Source organism: Brachionichthys hirsutus, unplaced genomic scaffold, assembly GCF_040956055.1.
Source record: "Brachionichthys hirsutus isolate HB-005 unplaced genomic scaffold, CSIRO-AGI_Bhir_v1 contig_882, whole genome shotgun sequence".
NCBI classification, from domain to species: Eukaryota; Metazoa; Chordata; class Actinopteri; order Lophiiformes; family Brachionichthyidae; genus Brachionichthys; species Brachionichthys hirsutus.
In genome coordinates, this window is record NW_027180337.1 from 122,695 (window position 1) to 150,089 (window position 27,395).

General features: G+C 48.0%; 2 protein-coding genes across 3 annotated transcripts; one reads left to right on the forward strand and one right to left on the reverse strand.

Moving 5' to 3' along the window:
• On the reverse strand, nt 1-6,810 carry LOC137913624 (cerebellar degeneration-related protein 2-like). The gene is made up of 6 exons (XM_068757265.1): nt 6,732-6,810; nt 3,980-4,092; nt 3,190-3,338; nt 2,955-3,119; nt 2,673-2,880; nt 1-774 (listed from the first exon to the last, which is right to left on the reverse strand). The coding sequence occupies exons 1-6, from the start codon at nt 6,808-6,810 to the stop codon at nt 1-3; spliced, it is 1,488 nt and encodes a 495-aa protein (XP_068613366.1).
• Nucleotides 6,811-14,208: 7,398 nt separating this feature from the next.
• On the forward strand, nt 14,209-25,859 carry LOC137913634 (SAP30-binding protein-like). Of its 2 annotated transcripts, none has more exons than XM_068757275.1 (10): nt 14,209-14,322; nt 15,059-15,165; nt 15,510-15,551; nt 18,616-18,655; nt 22,863-22,951; nt 23,694-23,785; nt 23,857-23,969; nt 24,039-24,097; nt 24,749-24,839; nt 25,128-25,859. In XM_068757275.1, exons 1-10 carry the CDS (start codon nt 14,229-14,231, stop codon nt 25,307-25,309), a joined length of 909 nt encoding a protein of 302 aa, XP_068613376.1. In that variant the 5' UTR covers nt 14,209-14,228; the 3' UTR covers nt 25,310-25,859. The 2 variants fall into 2 exon arrangements, with proteins under 2 accessions (XP_068613376.1, XP_068613377.1); XM_068757276.1 differs by having other exon boundaries at nt 25,131-25,859.
• Nucleotides 25,860-27,395: the final 1,536 nt, after the last annotated feature.

Here is a 27,395-nt window from a genome sequence, read left to right on the forward strand (position 1 = left end):
TCATGGTTTATGACCTTTCCCAGATTTACCAGGCTTGCTAGCTTTAGCCGCTTTGGTAGCTTTGATGTCCATCTTGGTCTTCTGGATCCGAGAGAAGATCTCCTTGAACAGAGCCTTGTACTCCGGAGCGCTCTGTCCCAGCCGCTTATCCACGGCCTCCACTTGCTTGCTGACGCTTTCAATGGCCTCGGGGGTGGAGGGTGACTGCGTTGGGGTCGGGGGAGGTGCCGGGGTGTGGCCCGTGGCGCAGTCCTTCAGGGACGGGTCTCTAGAGACGGGTCTGGAAGTCTGGACGCCAGCGTGACACAGGCTCTCCTCGTGGCGCCGACACTTCCCGAGCAGCTCCTCATACTTCTCCAGCAGGGCGTGGTACTGCTCGTCCACCTCCCTCAGGATGGACATGCCTCTCTTCCTGACACTGTTGGCGTGGAGAGCGTAGCTGCCTCTCCTGCGCCCGGACGCGTCGCGGCCCACGATGGCGTTGAGTGCCGTGTCACTGCAGCTTTTCCTTACGGGGCTGGATTCGGGGAGAGTCTCCCCTCCGACGCCAACGCCACCCTCGGCCTTCTCCCTGACCCCGCCTCCACCGGCCTCCGCCTCCGCCTCCGCCTCCAGGAAGGTGTCGGTCTCCGGCGTGCTGTTGAGGACGGTCTGTGTCAGCGTCACGCCGTCATCCTCGCCGCCCAGGAGGAAGGTCCTGGCCCGGCGCAGCTGCTGCAGCTCCTGGAGCTCCACTTCGAGCTCCCGCACTCTCCCCTGGCAGCTCTCGGCGTCCTCGGAGCAGAGACAATCACTATAGGTGCGTTTACATGGACACATTTAACCCGGTTAAGATCCTGATCGGAATAAAAATGCTTCATGGACACACCTTAACCGGAATAGTCTAACCCAGGGGTGGGCAAACTTTTTGACGTGCGGGCCACATTGGGTTTGAAATTTTGACAGAGGGGCCGGGCCAGGAGCTTTTGGATGAGTGTTTGGCCCAGATATACTAAAACACTGCGTGTAGTGTGCAAACCTCATGGCACAGTAAACACACACAGATAAATGTACAACCAGATTTACTAACAGTGTGTACGAAGAACTGCGTCTTTCAAATGTGCAAAATAGCCCTAATCCAGGTAGTACGTTTGTCTTAATGAATATGCAAGGTGCGGCATTTACACATATTTTGGCACAACGGTGTGAGGAGAAATGTAAATAGATTAAAATAGCACTGACACTGTGATCTGTCAAACCTGGTGATTGCATCTGTTTTTTAATACATTTCACTTGAAGGCGTAAAGTTAAATAAACCAACATTTATTGAAAAAAGATTATCACTTTCAACATTCAAAACATATCAAAACACGAAATACTAAATCTCAATCATTCCTGCTGCACTCATTGTTGTTCCACTGCTGTGCATAAATGCGCACTTCATTAAAAGACGCACGTTCAAACTTTCCAGATGCATTTTCTTTCATAACAGAACATACAAACTCACCAATTTCAGTGGGAACAGTGTCATTGGTCTCCCTTTTTTGCCAGTGCATCAAAGTCTGGAGTTATTTTTGCTGTTCTATTCTCAGGATAGATCTGAGATGTTGGTCCGTTAACTTGGATCTATGACGGGCTTTATTGATCATGACGCTGAACGTCTGCTCACGCACGTAGGTCAAGCCAAACAACACCAGCACCTTCTGTGCCGTCCTCCGGAGGTTTGGAAACGGGGCTTCGTTAAGTGAGGCATAAAAGTCATTCATGTTAAGAGACTTGAACCTATCCTTCAAGGCGGAGTCGGACTGAAGATCGATCAGTTCCAACTGCAGCTCCTGCAGTGCGGTTTCAGGGTCTTGTGACAGGGGACGGGACACCAGCAATCGGGGAAACGAAACTAAAAGCAGAGCAATACGCTACAAGCCATCGATGGTCAAACACGGGTATTGCAGGGACAAAATGAAAGTTATGATTTTGAATTTTTTGGTCATTGGACAAGTTCGGCGGGCCGTATTGAAAAGCATAACGGGCCGTATACGGCCCGCGGGCCGTGGTTTGCCCATGTCTGGTCTAACCCAATCCAGCCTGATCCGGTCACAATTCTATCCCGATCGAGAGGGGTGGTTTATACCGATTTGTAACCCGGTCAGGGCGCATGAAAACACTTATTCCGATGTATCGGTACAAGTCGTCCTTACTGCGCATGTCTGTGACGTCAGCTACACGCGATACTGCTATTGCCGGAAGCTAGTTGAAGCAGAGCGAGCGAAAAGCACGGCGGGCGGAAGACAGAACTGGTCAATATCTGAGACAAACATGTTTCCGGAGACATTAAAGTAGGAAACTAAAAGCGCAAAAACGGGGAAAACGAGCGAAATAACGCTGACGTTTCACGCAGGAAAGCGCGGAGCGATGATTTGTTTACAGCGGAAGTTGCTACGCTACGCTTCTTCTTCTACCATTTCCGGTGCTTTTGGTCAAACTGCGCATGTCAGAATATTCTGTTCCGATCAAAAGTGTGATGCATGAACACGCAAATCCTAATCGGATCGGATTTTTAGGGTCCATAAACACGGCGCATCGGATCACAAGTTTACTCTGAACTCTGATCGGAATAAAGACATTTTGTCCATGTAAACGCACCTACTGTCACGGCGACGTCACGGTCGCACAAGCTGCGCTCTGCAGCTTACCTGCACTCGGGTCTGCAGCCTGGAGAACTCGCCGATCAGGAGGTTGCACTCCTGCTCCACGCCCTCCGTCCGCGCCCGCTCAGTCCGTACCGCCGCTCGGAGAGCCGACACGGCCTCCCTCAGATGCTGGTTCTCCTCCTCGACCGGCTGAGGATTCAGGTCCACGGTGAAACTCTCCGCCCGGCCCACGACGAACTCATCCTCGTACCTGTCAGCACGACACGCAAACGATGGAAGTCGTTCGGAGCTTTAAACTCGCCGCGCCGGAAGGCAAACGCGTACCCGGGCGCCGTGCAAAGCTCCCTCAGACACGGGAAGGAGTGGATGGTCTTGCGCCGCTCCCTCTTCTCTCTGCGGACGCGGAGCTGCTCCACGCAGCGCAGCTGATCCACCTGCTCCGTGAGAGACCCCACCTGGTTCTGCAAAGCCTCGATGGTCCCCGTTAGCCTGGCACAAGAGGCGACGCCGACGTTTAGGGACCGAGGCACGGGATAAAACGGGAAACTGAAAGGCTCACCTCTCGATCTTGTGCTGCGAGGCCTTGCTGTCCCCCACCAGGGCGTGGTTGGCGTTCTCCAGCTCCCTGGCCGCCCCGTCCAGCTGCTCGTACACTTTGGCGTGCTGCTCGTTCATGTCCCGCAGAACGTCCAGCTGCTTTGACAGATACTGCAGGACAGAAAGCACCGATGTCCGTGTGCGCTGAAATACGTCCAGCCGCCCTCATGGCTGTCTTCATAATGAAATATATTATTATATATATAATTACTGCTCTGAACTGATTGTTTATTCAGTTCCAAACATCTTTCTTAAAAAAAAAAGTATTGATGATGATGATTTTTATTTTGGTTGTCAGATTAAGACAAAAAAATTAATAAATGAATTATTAAAAAAACTTCATCAACCAATTTTTTGTCTTCTTGAGGTTTTCCTTTCTGAACTTTGTGTGGCTTGACCCAATAAAAATAGAATTCGCTACAGTCATTTAATAAATCAAATAAAAATTATGGATGATTTTTGGAAAACATATATAAAATTCTGATAGTCGGCGGCGCTATTATTATTAAGAGGATTAATTGTATTTCATTAAATTTCCAAAGGTTAAATGGATGGATTGGAATTCAAAAATTCTCCTAATCAATCAATGTATAGTAAAAGAACGACACTCCAGTGGCCACAAAGCGCTGAAATGAGCTCTTCCCCTGATCCGTGGGTCCAACACATTTTAGCATAAACAAACAGACAGCGGCAAACACTTCACCTTTCGGATGCAGGAAACAATAAAGCCCTTTGGCAGGAATAATTCCTACCTCGATCTCTTGCACTTGCTCCTCATTAGTGAGGTACATCTGCTGCAGGGAGTCCTCCAGCTCCTTGTTCCTCTCCAGGAGAGTCTTTCCCAGCTCTGCTGCCAGATGGAGGTCTAGAAACGTCAAAGAGAGATGAAAAGTACACCACGAGCACAGAGAGGAAGACCAACTGCCAAAGAGGAAGAGGGGGGGGGGAGGAGATGAGGAATAAAATGTGGGATGGATGAAGATCTAATGCAGCTATGCAATGTCGATTATCTGCTGCCACAATGAATGGAGAACCGGTACTTTGTTCTGGAATAGGACAAAAATCAAACGGGACACGTCTCAGTCGGCGGTGGTGGGGGGGGCTGGGGGACTGTGGGGGGGTGTGTGGGATGGGTGGAGGGTGCTGGGAGGGGGGCGGGTGGTTGGGGGGGGCGTGGTGTTGGGTGCTGGTGGGGCGCCAGGCCGGCCCGCTGTGCCCCGTGCCGCTGCGCTGGCCTAGGTTTCGTCGGCTGTGTTGGTGTAAGTCGCCCCCGGGCCCTGGACTGGTTCTTCTGCGTGTGGTTCTGGTGGGGCCATGGTGGTCGTTCTTGGGTTGCTGTAGCTGCTTGGGGTGATCTGGGGGCTTATGTTGCCATTGTTGGGTCTGGGATGGCTGCCCCGTTCTTAGGTGGAGGTTTCACGCATGCCAGATCCACCACTCCAGCACCTATTAAAACTCATTTAGAGAGTCAACCCCGCACACAGATCTCTGAGTTAGTGGAGGTTGCTGGGTCAGTGCTTGTGGCTCTCACTATGCTCTCTCTCTTTTTCCTCAGATCTGAGAACTTGATGATCCATACTTTCCTCTAGAGACGAATGTGAACCTGGCGTATTGGGACAACTCTTGGTGATGATTGGATGGAAGGGGTAGAATTAAGGGGCACAAATAAATCCATTGCACTTTCTTCTCAGAACACTGTGTTTTTGTCACTTTTTGTTTGTTCATGTTGTATGTTCACTGCGGTGTGCACAGCCCTCTACGGTGGTAAGCAGGTAATAAAATCAATAAAATAGGAATAGGCTAGGCTGCCAAGAGGGCAGGTGACGGTCACAATCACTATAAGAATAAAAATTGCATAGAACTCCAGCAGTGACTGACGTTATGTCCGTCACTGTGGAGCACGAATGCAGACAAGGTAAAAAAAAGAAAGAAAAAAAAAAAAAGGAGGACAGGGTCCCAGTCCTCCTCCCGGCGGCTCCTTTTCTCTCCGCTGGCTGAATATGAAGGTCACAGATTGGTGCCGAGATAATCTGAAGAGACTCCGCTCCACTGAGAGCGAGACAGAAAGAGGATCAGAGTTCTAACGCTGAAATCTGTGATCACTGAGATCTCACTGCAGCACCTCAGAGGTCAGTCTCCATGTTGTTGGATTAAACTGAAAGATCAAATGGCTTTCATACTTGTCTTTAAACATTAGGAAAGTCATTCGTCACTGAGCAGAAGCGACCAACAAATACTTTGACTCAATGTCCTGGTTCTTTTTCACCACTTTCACAGTTAATCCAAGTCCCACGCAGCATAACGCGCGGATAATCCCGCGGCCCGCTGCCTTCCCAGCACCAGACAGACAGATCAGCAGCAAATATTACACCTTTACCTGCTAGAAATCAAAAACGCAACTCCAGGTGATTCTCCCATTTACCTACGGGATGCGAGTTTACCTTGAAAGGACCCAAACGCAGCCGATGGAGGTTTAGAGACCACGAAATGAAGGTGCACAATCACATAACTTCTGATCACGAGTGAGACACTGAATAAATAAGCTACGTGTCACCGTGCGGGAGGAACTCGTGACTATCTCAGGGCTTGTTATGTCTACCTGTCTCACCTGTCCTCCTCTCAGGTGACAGGTGAGACAGGTGAGCAGCACGCTAAGCGTCCGGCTGCCTACAGCGGCACAGGAGCTCGTCCACGCCGTCAGCCAACAGACATCCGTCTCCAGACATCCGTCTCCAGACATCCGTCTCCAGAGATCCGTCTCCAGAGATCCGTCTCTAGATTCCATCTCCAGAGATCCGTCTCCAGAGATCCGTCTCCAGAGATCCTTCTCCAGAGATCCATCTCTAGAGATCCATCTCTAGATTCCGTCTCCAGAGATCTGTCTCCAGACATCCGTCTCCTCTGTGCTGACAGCTTCAGGTGATGAAGGCCCGTCTGACTCCAGACAGACCCAAAACTCAATCCACGCAGGATGAGAGCAAGAGGGCTGGAAATAATCATGACAGATGCATTTCCTGCATGCTCCAGAAACACATCTGGACCGAGAGTGTGTGTGTGTGTGTGTGTGTGTGTGTGTTTTCCTGCAGACAGCGTCGTGGTGCTGGGTGCACGTCACCCCTGAGATTCCCAGGAATGTGGGATCAGATTCTTTTTCCTTCTCCTTTTCTCTCAGTCTCAGACTTTGCTTCTGGAGGGACGCCGGTTCTGGAATCAGCCGGCAGCGCTCTCTGTTCGGCGATAGGTCGACCTGCCACCGTTAACAGCCAATGATTGTGCGTTTTGGCACTAAACTATTTCGACAGGAGGCCCAGGTGTGGGAAATAAAAGCATGAAAATGACAGGAAGCACAACCCGTTTAGTAGACAACACGAAGACAAGGGGGGGGGTACCCGCTATCTGAACCCGACTATCCGCGTGTTTTCAGTGCATTCTTGTTGTCTTTTCTGAGATGACGGGGCCCTTTGTGTCGCGGGGGGGGGGCATTCAGCAGCTGACCGGTCTTACCCTGCTCCAGGTCCTGCTGGTCGTACCAGGGTTCTTCCTCTTCGGTGATGAATTCCTCCATCCCCCCTGAGTTCAGCATGAGTGACCCGAGAAATGAGCCCCCCGGTCCGAACAATGGGTCTCCGTCCGACAATGGGTCTCCGCAGCACCGGATCTCCCTCCTTCCAGACTCTCGGAGCTCCGCGTCTCCCCCTCCGTGTCTCCTCCGGTCACCCCCACCCCGCTCTGTCACCCCCCCACCGGCCCATCCCGGTGCTCAGACCCGCGGATGCTGCAGCAGCAGCAGAAGATCCGGCAAACGTGGCAGCGATGTTGCAACAACAGCACGCCCTCCCTCCGTGCGTCAGCGGCGCGCTGCCTTCAGGGGCAGCTCGGAAGAAGCACAATCACAATTTTGTATCTGTTTTATTCTTCGTGAACGTTAACGTGGTATTATGAAATGTGTCTCAATTGCCGTAACGTTATGTCAAAAGTAGGCCGATCTATTCCAGTGATTTGTTTTAATTGCATGTCGTTATTTTTCAGTTTTAAATGCGACAGAGGGCAAACGCGTTTTGTGTGCTTTTTATCGCCACTAGAGGGCGCACTTGCTTGCCTGCAGACGGGGTTATTCTGAGCGCAACATTTGACTGGGAAAAACATTTTGCAGTGGAACCGTTTTAAGATCTCATAATACAGATCTCTTTCTAGAACATCGGGAGATAAGACTTCTTTCTACATTCCAACATAAACTACTAAAGGGATTGTGTAAATAACCTGAGAATCCTAACCCTAATAATGATAATAATGCACACATCCTACAGATAAGCTCATATTACTGCAACAGGCCCATTATTTATTTATTTATTATTATTTATATACAGGATTATTATTATTATTACTATTATTATTATTTTCTTACATACTATTATCTGACACAAGACTGATGGAGGGAACTCAAAAGTACGACAGGGAGGAAGAGGGGGGTCCAAATCCAAAATGTCTTTTAGAACAGAGTTCACAAACCAGGTAATCAATTCTGGGAACTGTGGCTGAAGAACTCGACACGCACGAACTGGAACAGCGCTCCCATCGATGCCAGCTGTTGCTGTTATTTATTGTGCAGCAGAGGAATCATTCAGATGGCCGAGCACACAAACACACAGACACACAGACACACAGACACACAAACACACACACACACACACACACAGACACACAAACACACAAACACACACACACAGACACACAAACACACAAACACACAGACACACAGACACACAGACACGCAAACACACAGACACACAGACACACAGACACACAGACACACAGACACACAGACACACAAACACACAAACACACAAACACACATGCTGCCCAGCTCTCGCTGCAACAAACTGGAGAACAAACATTTTTCAGCAGTGAAAAAAGACTCTTGACTGAAAACAGGCATGAATATTGAGAGCAGCCTCTTCTTCTTCTTCTTCTTTAAGATGCAGCCAAACACACTAAAATGACTTTGATATCAGGCTTCATTTGAATCGTGCTGTTGATGACGACTCACCCTCCTTTAAACACAAATAAACACATGATTCTATAAACACAATCCAGCCTGCTATCATTAATCCATGCTTGCTAGATGAGTAAAGGTGCAGCATCTTGCTGAGGACCAGCTATATAATGTTATAATTTAACTAGCTTGTGGTTAAAACCTCTTAAATTAGAACGCATCTTTGACGTAACGTTAATCTGCTTGCTAAAAACATGATCTCTTTATCTCTTTTACCACTTTAAATGGCATTATCCAGCATTAAGGACGGCTACGTCTTTGGTTTATCTTTCTGTAACTACCTCTGGTTCGGTAAAAAAAAAAAAATCTGTACAAAAACACAATTTTTCACCACAATGTGGTCACATGTGGCCAATCAAACGTGGGAATTCAGCCTCCAGTGGGTTTATCAATGCAAAAGCATCATCAGTAAATGCTCACGAGAAATGCAGGAGTCAGCTGGTGGGAACATTTATAATCACACAATGCCTAGCTCCTGAGAGAAGGAGACGCATCTCCAGGGTGACGGGAAACAAAAGGAGGCCCTGGCACAGCTGGTCTTCAGAGTGAATGGGTTCAGATGGAGAGGCAGGGAAAACAGCAGTGAACTTGTGAAGGGGTTGGAGGGAAGGAGAAGGGAGGGCTAAAGGAGGAGGAGGAACACAGACTCCCTGAGAACAGGAGTTAGGAGTCTCAGTGAAAGTGGACACATATGCAAGAGGAACTGTTACGTCTGCTGCTCGGCCTCAAGAGTCAAGTTACCGCTGAGCATCCGGCGGCGGCCTCTCGGTCCGGGCTGGATGATCAGGCGAGGAGCCTGAAAGCAGCAAACAAACTGAAGAACCAGCAATGAGAGACGTAAGGAAAGGGGGAGGGGGAGCAGCAGAAGGAGACGAGGTCTGTGACTGGTTTGTGATTGGCTGCGCTGCGGCAGTCGTTAGCGCGACACGGGTAAGACGCACTTTTCACGTGTTGAATGTCAGAATGTCTCAACGCAAACGGAGCTGCGGCTTCCTGAACGTAAACCGAGGAGCCTCTGCAGGAGCCCGTTTCAGCAGCACAAACCCTTCCCAGAGTCGATGGAAGGATGTTATCGTCTTCACGGTCAGGGTTCAGATTTGATTTGAGCATGTCCCTGTCAGCCAGTAACGCGTTGGAAGGACAAAGACGAGCAGAGGTCAAGGGCAGAGGTCAGGCTAACTCCAGCAGGTGCTTTTATTACCAGCTTCCAGAACAGACGTGCTTCTGTAAACACAGAATACTCATCTGGACGGCAGCGATATCTATAATCAATTCAGTACGAGGGGTGACGTGCAACAGTACGAGAAAACATCCACGTCTAGTGGCATGTATGCACATCCATCATCCATCCATGCATCCATCACATCCTTTAATGGATATTCAGATTTGAACCTGTGACCTTCCTGCTGTGAGGCAACACCGCTTACCGCTGCGCCACCTTGTATGGAATTTTATCCCCAAAAAAAGATCAGAATCCGCTGGATTTAAATGACGCTCCAAATCCGTTGACTATAAATGATGGTTGCAGGGCCAGGCGCTTCTTTTAGGGTCAGGCTTTATTGAATTAAAGTGGAACGTTGGAACACAGCAGAGGTTTGGCCTCTTCTGTGCGGCACTGCCACATCATTTAAAGTCTATTATTTCCATGCAAGATGATACAGTAACAACAGAAAATATAGTAGATACATAATCTATATACAAATGAAAGATTCTGCACATTAAAGGCACCGGAGTTCCTGCGTCTATCACATGTCACCCAGTGTCCTGGTGCAGCTTCACAGCCCTGCGTCCCCGCTGCTGCCTGTTTCCCATCATGTGTGGGATCTCACCCACTCGCAGCTGCTGCTGTGATGATGACAGTCTTGAAATGCCAGGCCTGAAATAGTCCTTCCTGTTTGAGCCTTACACGCTGGGCAGTGCCCGGGTACCTCGTCCAACGTACCGACTGCCTGCAGAGGAGACACATGGAGCAGCTTCACGCACCCACTGGGACAGGATGTCAATCGGACGGATAATTAGGGGTGCTGATATATAATAAGTGTGTACTTAGGAATGAAGGACATGCATGCTCCCTCGGGATAATTGCAGGGTGGGAGTAAAACGTAATGGAGGGTGGAGCTGGAGATCAAAATATCTTCATGTCTACTTTCAGAGCAAGCCCAGATAGGAGCGCTCCTTCCTTCACGAATGGATTCATCTTGTGTCGTTGTTCGTTTGTCTTTATTTATTTTTTTAGGTGTAGAGCTGTTTCCTTTTGGTGCCATTTCCTCGGGAGACGTGCAACTGAACGTCGGCATGGCGGTGAAGGAGGAGGTGCTGGAGATCCTTCAGAAGGTGTGGACCAAACTGCAGGGTCTCCCACACGCCACCCCTTTGGAGCTGGGAGCGTTTTTCGTGCTCGTCCTGTTTGTTGGTGAGTTACTTGATCTTTAACAGATCTGATCTATGACCTTCATATGCCCCCTCTAAAGTATAAAATGAAAACTTTATTTCATAATATTAGCAGTGAACACTCGTAACATTACGTTTCCTTGAGTGGCACTTTTTCCTTGTAATATCGTGACTTTATTTTCAAACTCTTATTTATATATTTCCTCAGTAGCGGTACTCCGTCCTAAAGTTACAGTTCAATAAGTCTTTGTTTACTGCTGTGGCCTGGTGAAAGCACCAGAACAGTAAAGTATAGCGTGCTATGACGCCGAATCAATGAGCTGAAGGAGGATAAACGCAGCTGTGGGTCAAACCTTTCAGATTACACAGAAAAAGACTTGAAACGCTCCTTCAAACGCTGCTCCGTCCAGCTTCCGCTGACGTTCACCCTGTCTTCTCTCCCGTTTCAGCCACGTTTTTCTTCATGGTTGCGCTGGCCTGCATTCACTGCTGCTGCTGCGGAAAGCTGAAGTACCAGGGCTCCAGAGTGCAGCCTCTACAGCCTGACTGAAGCAGACGGCAAGCTGGACCCAGTCAGGAAAAACAACCTGGACACTTCTCCCTAATCTCCCACATCATCGCATCGCCTTCATTTTACTCCTCCGGAGCGGCATGTCGCTGGAATCCGTGTAAATCAGCCGAACGACCGACCATCGTGAAGATTCGTCACTGAGCTCCACAATGAAACGCTGTGTGGCAGCGACTTTGAACGACAAAAGACTTACAGTTGAGCGATTGATGAAAAGACAAAGTAAGAAAGCTGATTTGTTTTTGAAGGTCAGTGACGCAGTTATTACACATTCGCTTGGTAATGACAGTCAACGGGATTGTGAATGACAGAATGGGAAATGTCAAGACATTCCAACTCGTTCCACGTTAGGAGCAGAAACGTTTAAGTGTCAATCAGGGGTCCCCAACATTTCTCCTGCCACAGGCCTTATTCATGCCGGGTAACTTTTTCCCAGACGGGGGGGTTAAATGTAAATGTAACCACTAAACCTTATAGTATGCACTTGTAATAACTATTAAATGATTATTACACCAATATCTACTAACCTAACACACATTTGTTGAAGTTGTGGTCTCAATAATCGCTTCTGTCCTTCATGTTCATGTTTCTTTCTTTCATAAATTCCTTTTAATCCAGGGTTATTGGTCTCTATGTGCTGAAACATTTTTAATGCTCGTTCCACATGCAGAGCGGACTTGGTGCATGAGTCACCTGCTGATAAACCAGTCTTTTAAGTCCGACTCCTGTTTTGTCTCTTAAAAGAAGCTTTCTTTTCTTGGAGGTCGTCGGCTCCTCTTGCAAAGAAGCTCTAAAATACGTTTGTTTGTTTTTTTTACTCATTTTCACTTGTTTAAGGGATAATCTTTTTGTACTAACATATCACTTGATCAAGACAAGCATCTTGACACGTAAAGATTCACAGCAACGTCGGAGAAAATCTGGTCGTTTTTCAAAATAAAACACTTTCAGACTCTAATAATCAATAGAACAGAAATTATATAAATTATTTATTGTTTCTGTGCGGACCGGTAGCAAATGCCTCACAGACCGGTACCGGGCCACGGCCCACTGCTTGGGGACCCCTGCCTTACATGACATACAGTAACATATAAGATTATGTGATTTTGGCAATACTTTATTCACTGTATGAACCATCAAAAAGAATGAAATAAAAATGTTTTTACCTCCGAAGGGGCGGGGATTATGAAATCGCCGATGTTGGTACTTGTTTCATTCATTCATTTCATTTCAAACTTTTATTTATACTCGAAGGGCATTGAGGTTTCCCTCATTTACAATGACGACAAGTTTACAACAAGACAAGATATGAAAGACAAGAAAGAAAGAGAACAGCTGAAAACCATTACAATTTGTGGACCAGAGATTTATCACCAAATGTTTAAAAACAGTAGCAGAAGGGAGTAAATCTAACTTCAGGGTTTGTCTGTCTGATAACTCAAAAGGTTCTGGACGGATCTGGATGACATTATCAGGAAATGTTGGGAATTGCACCAGGAACAGTTGATTACATTTCGCTGATGATCCAGAAGACATCCTGGATTCTGGATCACTTTGAATTTTAAGTTAACATTGCGGTCAATATACCTAATATTTCTTGTTTCTTTTTTAGGATTACATTTATGGGGACAATAGCAGCTTGGACATTTAAGTGTCCAAGCTGCTATTGTCCCCGTCCAAATATTGCCTGGCTTTGTTGCAATAGCTGCATTTTCATTGAATCACAGTGAGATTTGATGCATGCTAACACTAATTCTGCGCTCTTGTTTGCATAGCTTATCGCCAGGTCTCCTTCCCCTCTACCTGTCAGTATTTATAGTAAACATTAACCAGGTCCGGCTACTTTTACATTGTCCCTCCCATATTGAGCAACTGAAAGTGTCACACGGAAAACTTGGATCCGCTGAAGTTACATGCAGACTGGTCATGTTTGTGCTCTACTCATAGAGCTCTACAGCTGTGGGTGAATTTAAACAGTAGCTGAAGGCTTTTGTTCTCACGTATTGTATGTCCACACACTGGTGGGAGTCACCGAGCTGGGAGAGAACTGTTTATTGGGACACGGCCATGGAGAGGTGAGCTTCCGAACAGCAGAATGCCAATTGAAAATATCAGTACATTTCTATGGCGCATGCTGATAAAACTGTGTAATATTTGGGTTGTTTTAGAGCTGTTTTAGACTTTTCACCTTCAGTAGAGTGTTTTGTAAAGCTTCAGTAGCAACCATTGGTCCTCTAACATACCGGTAATCTCTGCTGTTTTCCATTGATGTTGAGCTTCTCTTTGATCATGTCTCCCTATCCAGTGTTCCACAGCAGCAGAAATCACCCGGGTCTCCCGAGGACTGGGTGGACTGGGCCTTATATCGACTGCATGGAGAGCCGTGGGTTGCGGGCGGTCTCGCTGTCATTGGACTTTTTGTGCTGACGACTCTGTCCCTGGTTGTCTTCGCCTTGATGTTTGGATGCTGCTGTGGCACAGGAAAAAAGCAAAAGAAGCGCGGGGTGATATAGTCTGTGATGTTGCACGCAATCCGGGTACATATAACGTGGGAATGACTGTATTTGTGTGTGTTGTGTAATTATCTCACTATTCACACAGTAATGCAGAATTATTCTGTATCACTCCTGTTGAAACAAAACTTACAAGCAGTTATTGCATATAAATGTTTTGCAACCTAAAATCATTAAATCCATGTGTTGTTGTGTTTTTAAATGTCTCATTATTTTTGAAAAGATGCAGCAGAAGTATAGAAGTGGTATTTATTATGAAATGAAAAATATTGGTGCTCTCAAAACGTGTTAATTTACTTATAATAATAATAATAGCATTAGAAATTGCTGTCACTCACAAAACCACCGCAGGACTTCACTGCATACATTTAGTGGACTACATTTCCCAAAGGCGGGAGGAGCTCGCTGGTTTCACGTAGAACGCTTTCAGTGACGTCATTATGTCGCGACCGTTCGTTTATGCGACGCACACGGCAATGTCGAGCGCTAAAAAGAGTGTTCTTCTGTCCTCTCTGGCAGACTATGGAGACGATTCGGAGCCCGACTCCGACCCCGAAATAGACGAAACAGGTAGAAGATAACAGACTTAGTGATTGTTTGGCTGTCTGTGCCGCCAAAGCGTCTGTAGTTAGAATATCAGTCCGTGTCTTCGTGGGTTAGCTAACATTAGCATTAGCTTACCTAGCGCGGCGCGAGGAATATGTCCAGGATAACTAATACCTCTTTGTGAAATAAGTCAATGTGCGATTTAGGAGTTATTTCAGACGAACTTTTCACCTTTTTGATGCGATTAAACTGGCAATCTTTCTGCTTCCAGCACTTTCTAAATATTAAAATGTTGATGGCTATAATCGTATCGACTATTTTATGTCTTAGTGTTGTTTTCTCATTGCCGTGATGCCTTTCTGCTCAGAACGAGACGCTTTAAATGTCTTAAACGGTTGACTTAAACGTCCTGTGTCCCTCTGTCTCTTCATCCCTGTGTTCCTCTGTCTCTTCATCCCCGTGTCCCTCTGTCTCTTCATACCTGTGTCCCTCTGTCTTTTCATACCTGTGTCCCTCTGTCTCTTCTTCCCTGTGTTCCTCTGTCTCTTCCTCCCTGTGTCTCTTCATCCCCGTGTCCCTCTGTCTCTTCATCCCTGTGTCCCTCTGTCTCTTCTTCCCTGTGGCCCTCTGTCTCTTCATCCCTGTGTCCCTCTGTCTCTTCTTCCCTGTGTCCCTCTGTCTCTTCTTCCCTGTGTTCCTCTGTCTCTTCATCCCTGTGTCTCTTCATCCCCGTGTCCCTCTGTCTCTTCCCTGTCTCCAGAGGAGCATGGAGGTCTGGTGTACAGTTATGGCGATGACGTCCTGCACCGAACTGAAGGTCCGAGTGACAAGGTGTCCGAAGATGAAGACAGCAGAGAGAGCAACTCGGTTGGTGTCTGATTTATGACTTTTGGTGTCTTCGTCTCGACTGCCTGCTCGGTTGGTTTTCACTCGCTTTTGTTTCTGTGAGGCTTTGATAAAGCGTTGAATATGATGCTCTGACGCTCCACTGAATTCTAGTCATTTCTATGAGGGCTGTCCTAATCCTATTACGAATAAGATGTAATCTTGGTTATTTTATTTGGTGAGCTGTTGAGGTGTCATATTGGTTCATCCAATCCAGGACTTGCATCGTTGAGCGGTTCTGCTGTCCTTGGCTCGGTGCTGGTATTCGTCTGCTCGGTCCATTCGGATTCTTAGGGTGTTAACGTTCTGCATTTTTGTTTTTCTAGGAAATGGACGAGTCTGACGAGGGGAGGGACGCAGATGTTGAGGTATTTCAACACCCACCTGGTGTGGGACGGCGCTGATATGGAGGCGGATCACGCTTTTACTTCTCTTTTCTTTTGTGACTAACCCAGTGGTTCTCAAATGGTGGGGGGTGCGATGTCAGGGGGGGCGCCTGTGGCCGCGGAGAAAATGTTTTTTTGCCTTACGAGAGTAAAGTGTAATTGCACATCCAATCCAGTAGTTGGCAGTGGCGCCCTGATTGTCAGAGTGCGCGCAGGGAGGATTAGCAGAAGAAGAGCGGTTGTAAACAATCTACGGTGGGAGAAGAAGAAAGACTTGACTTCCTTATTTTCTGTTGCAGACTAAAAAAATGGTAATAAAGTTATTCTTTGTTGTAAGTTGATCTATATTTCTTTCTTTTTCATATTTCTTTGTATGTTAATAAGGATACAAGAGTGGTTTTTTTTCGGGGGGGGGGGGGGTGGGGGGCGCGAAATGTTTTTTTCTTCCTAGGGGGGGCGCGACAGAAAATAATTGAGAAGCACTGGACTAACCGAAAGGGATGGCCGCTTTTGAAGCGGCTGCTACGTGCTATGAAGGAGCGTGCTCACTAGATGGCGCTGTGGGTTTGTGTGTGCGTAACAACGAGGCCCTGGCCCGGCCAGGTCAGTGTTTCAGGAATGCTTCAGGCTGGCTTGACTGAAGCATCTTAATGTGAGCCATTAGCAGTGAACAGTGTGGCGTTTCAGGGCGCACTGCACTAACCCCACCCCACCCTGCACTGTTCGGCAGTGGCGTTTCAGGGCACACTGCACTAACCCCACCCCACCCTGCACTGTTCGGCATCGGTCAGCGAAGTGAAGTGAGAGTGAGTCACAAACCAAACGGCGCATGTTCTGTGGGAGACTTTGTTTTCAGCCTGTTTGTGATTGATCATAGTCTGATAAGATTTTGTCTTTTGTCTTGTGATGGATAAATCCTGAAGGCTTTATTCTCGTGGGAATGTTTGTGTAATTGTGGTTTCTAGTTCCACGGCAGAGAAACCTTTCCTGCAAAGTCATGTTGTTTGTTACGTAAGCTTATGTTCAATTATTATGTTTACTGGGTTTTTATTCCGCCCTCAGGAGTTGTGTGGCGACAGAGGTCAGATTACAAACCTTGAGGGTTTAGATTTTAATGTTTGGTGTTTAATTTCAGGATCAATGGGATGCTTTCTAAAGTTAGGTTGGGTTCAATTTGATTGTCGTTGCACAAGTACAAGGTAGAGGAATGGCGCTTAGCATCTAACCAGAAGTTGTGTACACGTTTACTCTGATTCACTTTCACTCTTCATGGTTGGTGTGTAAACACACCAAGAACAATCTAGAACCTTTTGATGATGATCCAGATCTCCATGTGGACGGTGTAGATCCACATATCTGACGAACACTCCTTCCACTCAGCTGCAGCTTCTAACATGGCCAGGCTTGTAGAAAATGATGTATCTTTTTAATACCATTCTGTTCCAAACTGACGACCATGTGAAATATCATGCAGGACTAGACATGCAGTTTGCTGAGCAGCGTCACAGGAAGCCAGAAGATCACTTACCGCTTCGCTTCACTTCCAAAAGGATCTTTACAAGAACCGTGCATCATGCGTTAAAGAATGGAGAATCAGAAAAGCATACCTTTTGTTACTTGAATAGAGTTCCATGTTTGTGAGGGGGGGGGCATTTGCAGCGTTCACCTTCAAATTGTTCAATTAAAACCCAACATCTGTTTTCGGTACCTGAGTCGGAGCCGGGGTTTGTTTAGTTGGAAAAGGGTAGACTTTTAAATCACCCCAAAAAACCCAAATCATGATTTTAGTTTATTGTTTGTATCGTCTCTGCCATTCGGCAGTTTGCAGGAAGCTCGATGATGTTTAGCACCTGATCTGTTGTCGTGTTGAACACAAAGGGAACTTCAGCTACATTTGAAAAGACTTTCACTTCAGAATCCTTCCGGCTCCGGCGTTATAGTGCGCCGTGACCCCTGACCTTCCTGTGAGGTCTATTGGAAGCGGATCTGTGAAGTCATTTGAATTGGTTCTGAAACAGCAGGTGATGTTCAGTTAATCATTTCCTTGGTTAGTTTGGATTTCTGCCAGCATTCTCTGCTGTGCCCCCATTTTTCTGTCCCTCTCCTCCTCTTCCTCCTCCTCCTCCTCCTCCTTCCTGTACTTCGACCACCTTCAGGACAAATCCCTTGCGGTGGCTGTGCGGTTGCTGGTCGGTGATGGGGTGCTTGTGAATAACGACACTGTTCCTTTGTGCTGAACCTGTGTTACGACCACAGGGCCATACTTTAGAGGCTGTACTGACTCGGTCCTCCTGCTGATTCCAAGCATTCGTTGGAAAGTGCACAGATTTACTGTTCTGGTTCCTGCTCCCGTCAGCCTTTATTCAGGGCAGAGCTTGATTTGTAGTTTGAAGGCTCAGATGGAATGCGAGCTTTGTTTTCCAGCTCCACGTCTTTCTCGGCCCTCCAGCCTGTAACTAGAAAACGACAATCAGAGATTGCAGACCCCGCCTCCAAAAGACTATTGGATCTTGTGAGACAGTAAACAGGGCTTCCGGATCAGAGGGGCCAAACCTGCTCTAGCTTGCTGCTCCGGAATGTACTACAAGACTCCTTCTGGACTCTTTTTCCCATCATGCCATTCGTGTCCCTCCCTCTTAAAGTGGCAGTTTACAGCACAGGCACGATTCCAGTTGTAAAAATAATTCTAGAGTCTGGATCCAGATCCGGATCAACGCCATTCTCAGGGAGGACCGAGCCACGGACAGAACCTTGCTTGTGTAAAAATGTCAAGTCGATTGGGTTACTAGTTTGTGCGTTATGCCCTCGGACAGACAAACGAACAGACAGACAGACAAACAAACAAACGCACCCAATTGCAATACCCTCGCCTCCCCTTCGGCGAGGGTAATTACCCGCGTCGGAGCTGGAAACGAGGTTTAATACTGTCCACCACCGGTCCTGCTAGTATTAATGATTACATTCTCCCATCTAGAGACCCAAACGTCCCATCGCTCTCTCTCTTTCTATCTCCTCCACCCCTTTCCTCCCTCTTGTGTCTGTGCAGATCTCAGAAGCTGAAAGGAAGGACCCCAATGAGCTTGTTGGTGAGTACACGTCCACTAAAGTTGATCTCTACAAGGATAGGACTAGAGGCTCCGATCAATAAGTCCCATATATAATCCCCCAAACCCATTGTCCAACAGAAAGCATTTTATTGTCCAAGGATGTGAAGACATTAAAGTTATTAGACAGTCGTCCACCATGAGCTCCCTGGTTTAGATTGTCCTTGCACTCTGATGAATCTCTGTCTGTAAATATGTAAAGGCAGCAAGTATTTCATCCAAATACACGTATTAGCTTTAAAGTAATCCCTTTATACATGGTGCTGGACAGACATGGATGAAAACGAGAAGGCTGTGAATCATGATTGATGGTTCAGTTTGTGAACCATCTTCACAAATCAAAGGAATCAAAGCGTGCTGATGGTCATCATGTAGCTCAGTCGGGATATTAGTTACTTAACTAGTTTTATTTACCAGTAGTTAGTTTTCTAATCATGTGGCTCTCTCTCTCTCTATATATATTATGAGCCTAATTTGAATCACACAGGGGCAGTATCAGACTCACTTTTATCTGTGTTAATCGGGTGTTGCTGCACTTAATGTGTGAATCACTCAGCCCTGTGTGTGTGTGTGTGTGTGTGTGTGTGTGTCTGCTGATTGACAGATGGATTGTGGGAGTTGGTTGTGGTGAGTGAGTGATGACTAACCTGCCCAGGTGTGCAAATTGAACATCAGATCAGAGCAACAGGATATGAGTTACGGGGTGCGGCATTTCTCACATCGGTCTGCTAAACCAGTCACTTGAGACGCCGATGGTTTCCCCGGGTGTTTGTAAACGGGCCTGGAGCCGGGGGCAGACGCTGCTCGGGTCTTTACAGATGTGTGTGTGAGTCGTGGCTTGAGGCCCGGCTCTTTACAGATGTGTGTGTGAGTCGTGACTTGAGGCCCGACTCTTTACAGATGTGTGTGAGTCGTGGCTTGAGGCCCGACTCTTTACAGATTCGTGTGTGAGTCGTGGCTTGAGGCCCGACTCTTTACAGATGTGTGTGAGTCGTGGCTTGAGGCCCGACTCTTTACAGATTCGTGTGTGAGTCGTGGCTTGAGGCCCGACTCTTTACAGATGTGTGTGTGAGGCGTGGCTTGAGGCCCGACTCTTTACAGATGTGTGTGTGAGTCGTGGCTTGAGGCCCGACTCTTTACAGATGTGTGTGTGAGTCGTGACTTGAGGCCCGACTCTTTACAGATGTGTGTGTGAGTCGTGGCTTGAGGCCCGACTCTTTACAGATGTGTGTGTGAGGCGTGGCTTGAGGCCCGACTTTACAGATGTGTGTGTGAGTCGTGGCTTAAGGCCCGACTCTTTACAGATGTGTGTGTGAGTCGTGGCTTGAGGCCCGACTCTTTACAGATGTGTGTGTGTCGTGGCTTAAGGCCCGACTCTTGACAGATGTGTGTGTGAGTCGTGGCTTGAGGCCCGACTCTTGACAGATGTGTGTGTGAGTCGTGGCTTGAGGCCCGACTCTTTACAGATGTGTGTGTGAGTCGTGGCTTGAGGCCCGGCTCTTTACAGATGTGTGTGTGAGTCGTGGCTTGAGGCCCGACTCTTTACAGATGTGTGTGTGAGTCGTGGCTTGAGGCCCGACTCTTTACAGATGCGTGTGTGAGTCGTGGCTTGAGGCCCGGCTCTTTACAGATGCGTGTGTGAGTCGTGGCTTGAGGCCCGACTCTTTACAGATGCGTGTGTGAGTCGTGGCTTGAGGCCCGACTCTTTACAGATGCGTGTGTGAGTCGTGGCTTGAGGCCCGACTCTTTACAGATGCGTGTGTGAGTCGTGGCTTGAGGCCCGACTCTTGACAGATGCGTGTGTGAGTCGTGGCTTGAGGCCCGACTCTTTACAGATGCGTGTGTGAGTCGTGGCTTGAGGCCCGACTCTTTACAGATGCGTGTGTGAGTCGTGGCTTGAGGCCCGGCTCTTTACAGATGCGTGTGTGAGTCGTGGCTTGAGGCCCGACTCTTTACAGATGCGTGTGTGAGTCGTGGCTTGAGGCCCGACTCTTTACAGATGTGTGTGTGAGTCGTGGCTTGAGGCCCGGCTCTTTACAGATGCGTGTGTGAGTCGTGGCTTGAGGCCCGACTCTTTACAGATGCGTGTGTGAGTCGTGGCTTGAGGCCCGACTCTTTACAGATGCGTGTGTGAGTCGTGGCTTGAGGCCCGACTCTTTACAGATGCGTGTGTGAGTCGTGGCTTGAGGCCCGGCTCTTTACAGATTCGTGTGTGAGTCGTGGCTTGAAGCCCGACTCTTGACAGATGCGTGTGTGAGTCGTGGCTTGAGGCCCGACTCTTGACAGATGCGTGTGTGGGTTGTGGCTTGAAGCCCGACTCTTGACAGATGCGTGTGTGAGTCGTGGCTTGAGGCCCGACTCTTGACAGATGCGTGTGTGGGTCGTGGCTTGAAGCCCGACTCTTGACAGATGCGTGTGTGAGTCGTGGCTTGAGGCCCGACTCTTTACAGATGCGTGTGTGAGTCGTGGCTTGAGGCCCGACTCTTGACAGATGCGTGTGTGAGTCGTGGCTTGAGGCCCGACTCTTTACAGATGCGTGTGTGAGGCGTGGCTTGAGGCCCGACTCTTTACAGATGTGTGTGTGTCGTGGCTTGAGGCCCGACGCTTTACAGATGTGTGTGTGAGTCGTGGCTTGAGGCCCAACTCTTTACAGATGCGTGTGTGAGTCGTGGCTTGAGGCCCGACTCTTGACAGATGTGTGTGTGAGTCGTGGCTTGAGGCCCGACTCTTTACAGATGCGTGTGTGAGTCGTGGCTTGAGGCCCGACTCTTTACAGAACTGCAGTGGAGCTTCTGTCAGGAAATGTCAAAGTGCATCTGGCAGTACGGCTTCCATCAGCAGCCTGAAAATGGCTCTTTGTCAGAGCACTGAAGGGACAGACATTGTCTGCCTGTCCATGAAAGACCCCCCGGGGGGGGGGGGGTTATATACAATCCTCCTTCTGTCTGTTAACTGTCGTGTCTCCACGTCCTTCCTGACGGCGCTACTTTTGTCTGAGAATGTTCCCACCATGCTGATAAACGGGATGTTTCTCACACAGGCTGTGATTGGTTCACACTTCCGGTCCTACTTTTGAGGCTTCGGTCTCTCTCTCGGTGTTTAGCAGGAGTTTAGGGCGAGGAAAGTATCACCTGAATCTCCTGCTGTCTGGTCTGGAGTAGGAAACTACCACAACCCTGCTGTAGCTACAATAAACCACCGTCCATCAGAGGGTTAAAATAAATCCCAAGCTGCCCCGTGAAGCTCGCGAGTCCTCTGACTTGCCTCGTCATGTTTTTCGTTGTCGGCGGTAACGGCGTTTTCCTGCGTATTAATGTGAGGCTCACATAGAACCGCCTCTCTTCCTCTAACTGCATTAAATCCTTTGCTTCAGGCAATACATTCTCTATATGCTTAATGCCCCCCCCCCCCCGCCCCCTCCTCTTCTTCTGTGGTGGGTGGCGAGTGAGTCACAGCTGTATCAGCGATGAGGCAATAGGGTGGCGGTGACGGGCCAGAACGGATCTGTGGTTCCAGCAAAGACGGGGGGAGACTGTCGCACAACTATGGGATGGATTGCCGTTGAATCCGTTTCTTCTCGTCTCCACCTCGGGATTGACTGAAAATCAAAACGGTTCATCTGGCGATGCGTCCCAAATCTGTTTGAACGCCGCACAAGTCGGACGCTGTTTGTGTACGGCGAGGCGAGGCTAACAGGGGGGGGAAGATCTTTCCGCGTCCAGTCAAGTTCTTACTCGTCCACATTCTGTGCAGAACGTTGGAAAGAACAGACTCGCACCGCATCGGCATGAATTCACAGCGAGATCGACTGTCTGAGTGTTGTCAGGGTGAACTCATGGAATGTCTGGCCTGCAGTCAGAGAAAGCAGAGAGAGAGTGGATCAGGGCGTGCAAAACAAGGGATGGGTCCATAGGGAGGGGAGGGGGTAGTGGAGGGGAGCCTCCCAACAACAGCCGCTCCCTGCCGGGGACGGCTGCTCCTCGTATCGCACCGCCCCACGAAACCACGTAGGAGGGACGCTCGGGCGTTCAGCAGCCATGTCCTCCCGTCGGCGAGCCTTTGTTTCAGGGTCAAACCGACAAGCGGCGAGCTCCGAATGATTCTCACATGACGTGTGAAGACCTGCGGGACGGGCAGAGGGGGACAGTCCAAGGACAAGACCTCACGTGTGTTTCTGTCTGTCTCCCAGCCCTGTTCTCAGAGAGGGTGAGGAACATGTCGCCCGATGAGATCAGGATCCCCCCTGAGCCCCCGGGACGCTGCTCGAGCCAACTACAGGTAGCCGCATCGCTCCCACGGGGCCTCTGGGGGCGTCTCCCTCTGGGGGGGGTGAACACTGTGAGAGCTTAATAGAATAATGCTCTGATTGTACACGTCTCGCCAACACACTTTAGACGCTAATATTTGATGAATTCTAATCCGTAGCCTTTGAAAAGGCGAGAAATGCAAGCGGCCCGACAGATGTAAACGAAACATTCACAGACCTTTCAAAGGGCTCGCTTGTTGGACCTGCACTCAACACATCTGGATACGGAGAACAATTTGATCCAGACGTTAAATAAATCCTTGTGGGGCAGGTTTTGTGTTTAAACTAAACAAACACTCAAAGATGGGAGTATCTGCTGTGTTTTAATCCTAAAACACAGCAGATCCCCCCCCCCCCCCCCCAGCAGGGTGTCGGGCTAGAAAACACTCCAAGTGGGTGTTTTAGGAGCACAAAGTTAAAGCGGAGCATCTTGAGCAGCATTCCTTTCTTCCACCCGGCTGCTGTTGGCCCTGATTCAGCTTGATGCCAGCTTCACGCGGCTCGGTTGAACCTCGATGTCAGATTTCTCCTCGGGGCATCAGAGACTTCATGCACAATCGCCCCATTCATGGCGGCCCGAGCCCGAGCAGAGCCGCCATTAATACGGGTTATACGGGTACAAGATGGAGGAAGCCGGCGCTGAGCAGAGGCGCTCATGTTGTGATGATGAAAGACGACCCGATGCCATTGATGGATTTGATTGTTTCATAACAGGACAAGATCCACAAGCTGTATGAGAGGAAGCTCCACGGGGATTTCGACACAAACAGCCACATCCAGAAAAAGAAAGAGTTCCGAAACCCGAGGTATGCAGCTCAGCCGAAGCAGCGGCCACACCTCGCCTGTCGAGCAGAAGTGAACTGCGTTTCTCCTTTAGCATCTACGAGAAGCTGATTCAGTACTGCGGCATCGATCAGCTGGGAACGAACTACCCCAAAGATATGTTTGATCCTCACGGCTGGTCCGAGGACTCGTACTACGAGGCGCTCGGTGAGCAGCGTTATTTATTCACAACAGCTCTGTGCGAGCCGAGCTCACGCATGCGTGTCGTCCTCGCAGCCAAAGCCCAGAAGGTGGAGATGGATAAACTGGAGAAAGCCAAGAAGGAGCGAACAAAGGTGAATAAAAAAAAAAAAGACCTTCATCATCGGGGCCAAGTCTTCACCAGCTGTACTTCATTTCTACTTTCCAACCCGCGTCCAAGTTTAGTTCTCGTAACTGCAGCTCAGGCCGGGCCCGGGCCCGCGGGTCACCTCGGGTCACCTCGGCCGTGGCCTGTTGTGTTTCGCCTTTGGTTTGCTGGGGGGGGGGGCGCGTGCTTCCTCCGGACAGACTTCCTTTTATTTTATTTAATAAACAATCGTCCAGCCTTTCAGTGCTGGGACTGAACGGTGATTGTCCACAGATCCGTCAGCAGAATGATTCCTGCAGCTTCAGCTCCATTAAGAACCGGCCCTGAATGAACACACCCACACACACACACACACACACCCACACGCACACTAGAGCGGCTGCTGTATTTCTCTCCCATTGGGGAAGCGGTCACTGGCATGCAGGTCGTGGCCGGGTTAACGGAAGAGGGGAGAGATTCTGATGTGAGAAGGAAGCAGGAAATGAATGCTCTGCTTTTGTCACTCGACAGAAACTTTGAGTGTGACCTTGAGCAAGTCCTCATGGAGATGAAAACAAACAAGAGTAAGAAGGTTTTAGTTGTAGATTATACTTGTCACAGTTAGAATCAGTGCTTTGATGGACTTTGTGCTTCACAGATCGAGTTCGTCACGGGGACTAAGAAGGGCGCCATCGCCGCCAGCACAGCCGCCTCCACCACTAGCAGCAGCAGCAGCAGCACCGCCACAGGTGAGCGCCCCCCCCCCCGGCTGCTCAGAGCCTCTTTATTTTCATGCCTGAATTTGTCCAAACAATCCCCACTCAGACTTGTGAAATGGAATGATTGGTTTGGAAACAAGACGCCTCCGCCACCAAAGGCTTCCGGTTTCCACATCACACTTGTGTATGCTGAATGTAGTACCAAGATTGACTTCCAAACTGTTTGTAATGTCACAAATGATGCACACATGCCTCCTAAAAATCAGCCGTAGTGTCTGCACATGCATTAATCGCCCCTCCCATCTTTGTCTTCTCCAGCAGATGCCCAGAAGAGAAAAAGCAAGTGGGACTCTGCGATCCCTGTGACCCTGGCCCAGCCCTCCATCATCACCACCACTGCTACCCTGCCTGCTGTTGTCTCCGTGACGACGACTGCCAGCGGCACCAAGACCACCGTCATCTCGGCAGTAGGAACCATATTAAAGAAGGCGAAGCAGTGAGAGGAGAGAAGATGCTTGTTTTTAAGGAGCCTTCGAAGCAAGGATTTGAATGAGGATGGAAGATTTGCATCATCCTACATCCATTTTATGTGTTAAAAAGGTGCAAAGAACTGATGGAAAAATAGTAAGAAACAGCAAACCAATGTCTTCTGTTCCCGCAGGACTAATCTAAAAGACATTTCTGTTCTCTGGGATTGATTCTGCATTTCTGCAAAGTTCACGTTTGGTGAAAATCCAAATCAAATTCTGATGTACGCAGATCTTACACTCAAGAAGGCCCGATTCTTTGTTTTTATTGCTGCTTGTGCGAAACAGTTGAGGAGAATAAGCACGACTGGTATAATAAAGACAGACCTGCTAGAGATATCTGAAAATCTTTTCTAGTTCTGGTGCAGAATCTTCATGCCTCCTGCTGCAGCCGTGTCTTCTCGCTCGATATATGCGCCCTTTCATATTTTAACCGTTTGCATATTGACTATTGTCTCTTATGGAAAGATTTTGTTTTCATCCCTGTACATACGTGTTGAAGATAATGTGAATAAACAGATCAGATGTCTTTTCAGATTGACTCTTTTTCCACGTCCACATACTGACCGTGAAAGCTGTGCATGAAATCCAAAGCAGCTTCACTGTTCACTACTGAGTCTATTTGAGGACAGGATAAGTCTGTGTTTGAAATGTTAAACATCTTAATCTATGCATCTAGATCAAACACCCGTCTGCATAATCTATAGTGACTGCAACTATTGGACTAAAGAGGCAGAAGGCCTTTCAGGGCACACGAACACAATCATAACCACACACTGGCTCCTCGTGGCGTGCGTGTGTGCTCCAGGTGGAGATCTCGCGTGCTTTTCCTCACCTCTGCCTCCCTGTCTTCCGAGGCTCCGCTCGGCTAAAGAGAAAAGTGCGAGTCGGCCAGCTGACCTGTGAAACCAGTTTGAAACAGCTGCAGTTATTGGTCATAACCTTTTACACTAAGATTACAAATTCGGGTGTGCTTTGAACTAAACACTGAAAATATGTAAGGATTATGTCGTTGATATCTGAAAAAAGTCTACTGGACTTGTAGGATTGTACAATGATTGCATTCAAACACAGATCTACCGTGATCTGGGTGATTGGGAATCTGCAGAAACTAGTTTATTCCTCTAGAGGTCTCTCAACAAAAACAAAGACGGGTAGCGTAGGCTAATACAGGGCGTTGTCTTCGTTTGTAACACAAACGCTGATTCCCACAAAATATTGTAGAATGCTGAAGCAAAATCTGGCCAAGAATAATTCATTTTGATGTAGGAGCAAGTTTCCACAATTATAGAAAAACTACTGACCCATTTTGTCTGTGGTCATAAGATCACACACTTGCTGTAATAAATTATAAAAAAGCACATTTTTATAACCATGGGGGGGCTTGGACAACATCCTATCGCTTTATAGAAGAGATGAATTCTTACCCTCGAGGCATTTATAACATTTACTTGAGTCATACATGCATTTGATCCCTGAACAAAGGCAGTTCTATATTTGGTTTAGCAGATGAAGATATTTTCATGCTTTTATTGTAGCTCAACGTGTTGCTGCAGAGTCTGGAATCCAACATTCCTTCAGCGAGATCTCTGTCTGACATGTTATGTTAAGTTGGTTTTCACATTTGGTTTCCACAGCTCCTCACTGCAGAATAAATAACCAATAGTCACTTGCACTTCCAATAAAAAGCTGCTCCTTAAACTTTATATGTTTAATAACATTTAAAGAACATTTTCTCTACAACGCAGTATAGTTGGAGCTGTTTAAATGTAATAAACCGCTGCGTGATCATTTCCTAATCCTTTTTAACATCAAGTTCAGCTGAATTTGGTCTGTTATCAATCACATATGGGGTTTACCTGTTTGTGATTCCATTCCTGTTTAGTAATATTTTACAAATTCTTCCAACTTTTATGGAATTATTTCTATGTATTGTGAATGCTGACTGGTTATCTCAATGTAAAGAACATCAAGTAGAAGTAAGGTGCTACAAAGTATTTAAAATATATATATATAATTATTTGCCCTGCGATACACTGGCGACGCGTCAGGGGTGTAG